An 8,300-nucleotide genomic window follows, 5' to 3' on the forward strand; every position below is an offset into this window, starting at 1 on the left:
GTATTGAGCAATATACTGACCGATGTATGTCACAAATGGTGTGGATTGATGATATTCAGGTAGCTATGACCGATGTACTGACCAATGTATGTCATAAATGGTGTAGATTGATGATATTCAGGTAGCAATGACTGATGTACTGACCGATGTACTGACCGATGTATGTCACAGATGGTGTGGATCGAGACGCCCACCAACCCCACCATGAAGCTGGTGGACATTGAAGCAGTGTGCAACCTGGTTCACAGCAAGAGTGAGGCCTTTGTGGTGGTGGACAACACCTTCATGTCCTCCTACTTTCAGGTACAGCCACTGCTTACATTCAGGTTGATTGACCTCTTGTTTCCAGGTTACATATACCTCCTGATATCTGGTGCAGTTTCCATCCTGTTGTACAGGTACAGTTGCCTCCTACATTCATGTACCTTAACCTCCTGTTTTCAGGTACATATACCTCCTGATATCTGGTGCTGTTACCTCATATTGCCAGGTACAGTTACATCCTACATTCATGTACTCAGGTACATACCCCTGTTTTCAGGTACATATACCTCCTGATTCCTGGTGCAGTCACCGCCTACATCCAGGTACTTTTACCTCCTGGTTTCAGGTACCACCTGATTTCTGGTGCATTCACCACCTACATTCAGGTACCTTTACCTCCTGTTTTCAGGTACATATACCTCCTGATTTCAGGTACATGTGCCTCCTGATTTCTGGTGCAGTTTACCTCCTACTTTCAGGTACAGTTTCCTCCAACATTCAGGTACAGTTTCCTCAACATTCAGGTACCTTTAACCCTCTGTTTTCAGGTATATACACCTGATTTATGGTGAATTACCTCCTCTTTACATGTACATTTTTCCTCTTTTTTTCTGTTACCTATACATCCTACATTCTGGGACAGTTACCTCCTGGTTTCAGGTCGATATGCCTTCTATTTTCATGTAGATTTATCTTTTGTATTTTGAGGTAGGTTTCAGGTAGTTTTACATCCTAATTTCAGGTAGATTTACATCCTTTTTCTTCGGTAGATTTATGATCCTATTGTCAGGTAGTTTATGACATATTTTCAGGTAGCTATGGATCATATTTTCTGGCAAATTTAATATTTAAAGGCATGTTTATGTCCTATTTTCGGGTCTCTGTATGTCCTATTTTCAGGTAGTTATACAATCAATTTTCACGTAGATGTTGGTCTTAATCTTCAGCGGATGTAAGTATTTTCTATAAAAAAAAACAAACTTCTTTATAAAGTGAACTGTGAAAGCATTTGCACAACTTCATTCCTAAAAGCACTGGCCAAATAAAAATGAGAATATGAGCCATTCATTTAAGTTTAGCAGTGCTCTCAAACAAAATGAATCCCAAAAAAATTCAGGTTACATTGATGTCAGCAATGATAGGGTACATCGGCACTTAATTATAATTCTTGGATTTCATGTTTGTGTCAGTGCACATTGATGGGGTACATCAGCACTTAATTATAATTCTTGGATTTCATGTTTGTGTCAGTGCACATTGATGGGGTACATCAGCACTTAATTATGATTCTTGGATTTCATGTTTGTGTCAGTGCAACATTGTCTTGCATGTACATACACACAGCATGAACGCACACATGCACACACATCCAGTAGTACTTTTTAACTCTCTCCATACGAACGGCGAAAGAGACGACGTTAACAGCGTTCCACCCCAATTACCACCATCAAAAATACTGCAAGCGGAAGGCTCTTATACTGAAGAGGTGAATGTTGACAAAGAATACCACAATTCTGACGACGGAAGCTAAAGGTTGGGTCATTCAGACACCCACTGGACATCCGAGGGGTCTGTGTAGAGGAGAAGAGAGGACTGGCCGTACTGAGTGAGTTAAGCCCTCTCTTTATCTCACTGTCACACCATCTCACAACTCTCTGTGTGTCCTCATACTTAGAACTAAATGAACACCTTTCAGCTCACTTAACTCTTTCTATCCCACAGCTACACGCCTTCCACAACTCCCCAGGACCAGTGCTACATGAGACCACTGCATAAAAAAACACACAAAAAACCCAGGGAGGTTCACTAAAACAAGACCAGCACTCTATGCTACAAATGTATTCACAAATCAGTACCTTCCTATCTCTGTGGCTGCCTTCACCTCTACACTCCATCTCGCTCACTACGATCAGCTTCGGATCCACTCCACTTACGCATACCCAGATTCAAACTCTTGGCCGTTGGCCGCCGTTCTTTCTCTGTCTCTGGACCTTGCAATTGGAATGAACTTCTTCTTTCGCTTCGTCAAGTCTCCACACTCAGCTCTTTCAAGTCTGGCCTTAAAACCCACCTCTTCCCAAAATAGCCTCCCTTCCCTGCCTCTTCCTTGTCTTTAGTTTCTCCAGTTTTAGAGTTATGCGTGCGTGAGAATGACTGGTGCGAAAGCGCTTAAATTTGTCTTTGCACAAGATTCAGCGCTATATAAGTACCATTATTATTATTATTATTAAAACAGCTAAAATTGATGGAGAATCATTGATTTAATCTGTCGAACACAGCTTTGTTTTCATGCTTCTGGAATCCATAAACTGTCCAGTTAAGAATGCCAGCTGGACCAAGCAAGAACAAACAACATCAGAATAGTGTGTTGCCCCCAAAAGCGGAGTATGGCTGCCTACATGGCGGGGTAAAAACGGTCATACACGTAAAAGCCCACTCGTGTACATGCGAGTGAACGTGGGAGTTGCAGCCCACGAAAGCAGAAGAAGAAGAAGAAGATGGAGAATCATTGATTTAATCTGTCGAACACAGCTTTGTTTTCATGCTTCTGGAATCCGTAAACTGTCCAGTTAAGAATGCCAGCTGGACCAAGCATGAACAAACGACAACAGATTGGTGTGTTGCCCCCAAAAGCGGAGTATGGCTGCCTACATGGCGGGGTAAAAACGGTCATACACGTAAAAACCCACTCGTGTACATGCGAGTGAACGTGGGAGTTGCAGCCCATGAACGCAGAAGAAGAAGAAGAAGAATAGCGTGTTGGAACGAGAATATTTGTGTCTAGTCCACAGGGGAAGTAACGAGTTAACTCGTACCTGGAGTAGAATGAGGTAACCCCATGACTGCTGTTGACAAGTGAGCTCATCAGTGAAGTGCTGTCATCTCACTGTGATAAAACTGAGGTCAGGATGTCAGGCACCATCCATTGTTTGGACTTCTTCTTGGGACCGCATTTTGTTCAGGAAAATCAATTACAACACTTTCAGTTTACACACAAAAACAAGTGATTGCGCTTGATAAAGATTAATCCCACACTGATTTCATTTTGGCAATGTTCAGCAGTTGTGGGGGTTAACTCAGCAATTTATGAACTCCTCCTATCCATTGGAATGATGTGTTTATTTTAAAATGTGTACCTCTGTGGAGCGTGTAACATCTGAGCGTATGTGTGATGTGTTTTGCAGCGACCTCTCTCGCTGGGTGCTGACATTGTGATGCATTCTGTCACCAAGTACATGAATGGTGAGGTTTTTTTGTGTGTGTCTTTTTGGTTTTTTTTGTTTCGTTTTTCATTAGCATTTGTCTGTTGTTTGATTCTTTGTGTGTGATCTTTGGTTCAGCTTTAATGATGTTCTGGGTTATGGATCAGAACAATAGGAAGCGGGACAATGGGAATGCTCCAACAATCCAAGCAGTAGTTATCCGCTTCCAGTTTATTGAATGTGAATAGAAACACATACAAGCATGCCCCCCCCCCCCAACACACACACACACGCAAGCATGCACATGCACATATGCATGCAAGCACATACTTATACACATACTTTGACACTCAGACACAGACACGTAGGAACATACACATTCTCACTCAGGCTCACAAATCCTCACACACACACACACACACACGCACACGCACATAGTCACACACACACACACACACACATACATAGTCTCTCACACACACACTCTCTCTCTCTCTCTCACTCACTCACTCACCTGTTCCCTCTCTCTCGCTCGTGAAATGTTTGCTGATGACACCACCATTCATACTAGTAAGTCATACTAACCTATGTAACGTATCTCTTTCTCTTCAGGAAAGTATTGACCAAGTGATTGAATGGTCCGAACTAAACCACATGTGTCTCCATCCTAAAAAAACAAAATTCCTAATAATCACAACAAGACAAAAACGTCAAAATATGTCCATAAACTGTTTGCCTATTTTCATCAAAGGTGACAAGATTGAAGAAGTTGACCACCATAAAATCCTTGGCATCACTATCGATAATAATTTGTCATGGTCACATCATATTTCTCTGTTATGCAAACAGGTATCAAAAAATATCTATCAACTGTCTAGAATTAAACACTTTTTGGATCTTCACTGCTGAAAACTATTTGTCAGTGCTTATATAGAATCACACATTAACTATGCTTCGACAGTGTGGGATTCGGCGAGTGACAGTATTATAAAACCTCTATTGAGTCTGCATAGAAGAGCTGTAAAATTGATTCTTTTAAAATCTTCATCATTGACTGTATCTGATTATAAAGCTCTCGATATCCTCCCACTGAAAACAAAACTTCTATTTAACAAAGGTCTGTTTATGTTCAAAATCATGTCTGGATTTGCTCCCCCCTCACTGAAGAATAAATTTGTAACCAACACTCATCGTCATCTTCATAAAGTTATGGTACCACTTCCAAGGATCGATCTTTTTAAATCTGGTCTGTCTTTTTCAGGGGGATGTTTATGGAATGAATTATTTTCCTGCCTCAATGTAAACACTGTAAAAAGCATCCCTGACTTTAAAAACATATATCGTGCACATTTATTGAAAAACATGTGATTATGTGACACATATCAATTATAAACAACAAATCATGTATAGATTGTCATTATATATACGCCTCTCTCCTCCCCTGTCAGTCTCTATGTCTCTCCACTGTCACTGTCACTACATCTGTCTGTTGTCAGCCTCCCCTGCCTTCTTTACTCTTCCCCTTGTCCATTCTTCCTTCCGCTGTCCACCACGCCCCTACCCTATTGTCCTCGTTGTTATTCATCTATCGCAATATTGTATTGTACACAAGTTCTATGTTTATGTTTGCACATGCTTATGCAATTTTGACGTTGGTGTTGTGAATTGACTCTCACTTTTTTTTTCTTTTTTTTTTTTTTGTTGTTGTTGCTTTGTTGCTTTTTTTCCAATTATTATTCATGCCCAGAGGGCTGGATGTAAAAAAAGTACTTTGTGCTTACTCCTTTACCCTCGTAAAATAAAATTTTGTTTGTTCGTTCGTTCGTTCATTTTCAGAAACCCTCACACAATGTTTACAAACGCACACTGCCTCCACAAACATACACACACACACACACACAAAAGTTGACCATAAGTTTTTTTTCCCCCTGTCGTAGTTTTTACATGTGATAAGAAAGCTTCAGGGTTGTAACACATGAACATTGTGCTGTTTTCAGCTATGTGAATTGATGTAATCTGATGCACATCAGTCGGTTCTGATTGTGGACTGGTTGGTTTCTGCAGGTCACAGTGATTTGATGTAATCTGATGCACATCAGTCGGTTCTGATTGTGGACTGGTTGGTTTCTGCAGGACACAGTGATTTGATGTAATCTGATGCACATCAGTTGGTTCTGATTGTGGACTGGTTGGTTTCTGCAGGACACAGTGATTTAATGTAATCTGATGCACATCAGTCGGTTCTGATTGTGGACTGGTTGGTTTCTGCAGGACACAGTGATTTAATGTAATCTGATGCACATCAGTCGGTTCTGATTGTGGACTGGTTGGTTTCTGCAGGACACAGTGATTTAATGTAATCTGATGCACATCAGTCGGTTCTGATTGTGGACTGGTTGGTTTCTGCAGGACACAGTGATTTAATGTAATCTGATGCACATCAGTCGGTTCTGATTGTGGACTGGTTGGTTTCTGCAGGACACAGTGATTTGATGTAATCTGATGCATATCAGTCAGTTCTGATTGTGGACTGGTTGGTTTCTGCAGGACACAGTGATTTGATGTAATCTGATGCATATAAGTCGGTTCTGATTGTGGACTGGTTGGTTTCTGCAGGACACAGTGATTTGATGTAATCTGATGCATATCAGTCGGTTCTGATTGTGGACTGGTTGGTTTCTGCAGGTCACAGTGATTTGATGTAATCTGATGCACATCAGTCGGTTCTGATTGTGGACTGGTTGGTTTCTACAGGACACAGTGATTTAATGTAATCTGATGCACATGGATTCTGATTGTGGACTGGTTGGTTTCTACAGGACACACTGATTTGATGTAATCTGATGCACATCAGTCGGTTCTGATTGTGGACTGGTTGGTTTCTGCAGGTCACAGTGATTTAATGTAATCTGATGCACGTGGGTTCTGATTGTGGACTGGTTGGTTTCTGCAGGTCACAGTGATTTGATGTAATCTGATGCACGTGGGTTCTGATTGTGGACTGGTTGGTTTCTGCAGGTCACAGTGATTTGATGTAATCTGATGCACGTGGGTTCTGATTGTGGACTGGTTGGTTTCTGCAGGTCACAGTGATTTGATGTAATCTGATGCACATCAGTCGGTTCTGATTGTGGACTGGTTGGTTTCTGCAGGTCACAGTGACGTGGTGATGGGGGTCTTGGCTCTCAATGACGACAAACGGGCAGAGAGACTGCGGTACTTGCAGAACGGTAAGGCAAGGAGTTTGTTTTGTGCGCCCCCTGGGAGCAATGAAACGTAACATACATTCATCTTTCACACATACCACGCAAATTTAAAGAGTGATGTCAAAACCTAGAAATAGACCCGTTCGTTCAATCACTCAGTATACACATTAACAAGTAGTATTTCATTCATGATACAAACAAAGTTTTTTTTCCTATCAGAAGAAAAAATATCAACGAAAAGAACTACATACAGAAGAAGGAAAGGATTTAAGTTTTAAGGATGCGAGTTTTCTTCTTCTTCTTCTGCGTTCACTCGTATGCACACGAGTGGGCTTTTACGTGTATGACCGTTTTTACCCCGCCATGTAGGCAGCCATACTCCGTTTTCGGGGGTGTGCATGCTGGGTATGTTCTTGTTTCCATAACCCACCGAACGCTGACATGGATTACAGGATCTTTAACGTGCGTATTTGATCTTCTGCTTGCATATACACACGAAGGGGGTTCAGGCACTAGCAGGTCTGCACATATGTTGACCTGGGAGATCGTAAAAATCTCCACCCTTTACCCACCAGGCGCCGTCACCGTGATTCGAACCCGGGACCCTCAGATTGACAGTCCAACGCTTTAACCACTCGGCTATTGCGCCCGTCGAGGATGCGAGTTTCATTCTGGCCACACTGTGTGTGTGTGTGTGTGTGTGTGTGCGCGCAGCCATGGGCACTGTGTCCTCCCCGTTCGACTGTTACCTGGTGAACCGCGGCCTGAAGACGCTGGCCCTCCGGATGAGGCAGCACATGGCCAACGGGCTGGCTGTTGCTCGCTACCTGGAGGCCAGCCCCAAGGTGGTTAAAGTCGTCCACCCAGGTAAGGGGAGTTCTTCATGGCTGTTCTTTTTTTTTCATGTGTTTTGTTTCAAATATGCCTACCCATTCTGGTGTAGCCTATATTATGTTTTATGGGGGGGGAATTTTAAAAATTGATGACTGTTTTGGATATTGTGGTCACAGATCACGTGAAAAAACCCAACAAATGACAGAGGGGGACACATTTTTCATGGGTGGACAAATCGGAAGGCAGATGGGAGATCGTAACTCGCTCATTGTGTGCGTAACTGGCTTTGGAAGAGCTGTAGTCGGTAGTGCAGTCAGTGGGTTGAATGGATGTCGTTTTTTGTGTGTTGTTCTATGTTTATGAATAGGTTTGTTATTGTGTGTGTGGTTCTGCTTTTACGGTTAGTTGTGTTTTGTTTTTAACATATTGTTAAACTGTAGAGGAATATGAACGTTTTAGTAAACAACACAGTACCCACTTGAATTATTACTGTAGTGCAGTTTATATTCTGAAATCCTATGTGTGTGTTCAGTGGCACTTGAAGTGGAACCAGTGTGCGTGTGTTACTGTTCTGTTAGAGCTGCCATAATCTTTCTGCATTTATCACATGGTTTTTGACTTGAGGTGTATGATAGTAGTGCCCAACTATGACCGTCAGAACAGCAGAGGAGGCAGTTGCTGTCCCAGCTATCTGGGCTACATTGGATAATAGTGGGAGAATGTCTTTCCCAAGTTACATCCCCACTCTCTTGGCCAGTAGAGCTTTAGGACAGTTGATACATGGGTGGTCCCC

The 8,300-nt window shown here is 42.2% G+C and overlaps 1 protein-coding gene across 1 annotated transcript in view; it reads left to right on the top strand.

Moving 5' to 3' along the window:
- The window catches only part of LOC143294542 (cystathionine gamma-lyase-like), a 43,524-nt gene that overhangs the window by 25,339 nt on the left and 9,885 nt on the right, over nt 1–8,300 (top strand). Inside the window, exons 5-8 of the mRNA XM_076605917.1 lie at nt 172–303; nt 3,450–3,507; nt 6,620–6,697; nt 7,388–7,540. Of these exons, the coding sequence (XP_076462032.1) occupies nt 172–303; nt 3,450–3,507; nt 6,620–6,697; nt 7,388–7,540 (421 nt within the window). The remainder of the gene's footprint in view (nt 1–171; nt 304–3,449; nt 3,508–6,619; nt 6,698–7,387; nt 7,541–8,300) is intronic.

Source organism: Babylonia areolata, chromosome 20 (assembly GCF_041734735.1).
Source record: "Babylonia areolata isolate BAREFJ2019XMU chromosome 20, ASM4173473v1, whole genome shotgun sequence".
Classification (NCBI taxonomy): Eukaryota; Metazoa; Mollusca; class Gastropoda; order Neogastropoda; family Buccinidae; genus Babylonia; species Babylonia areolata.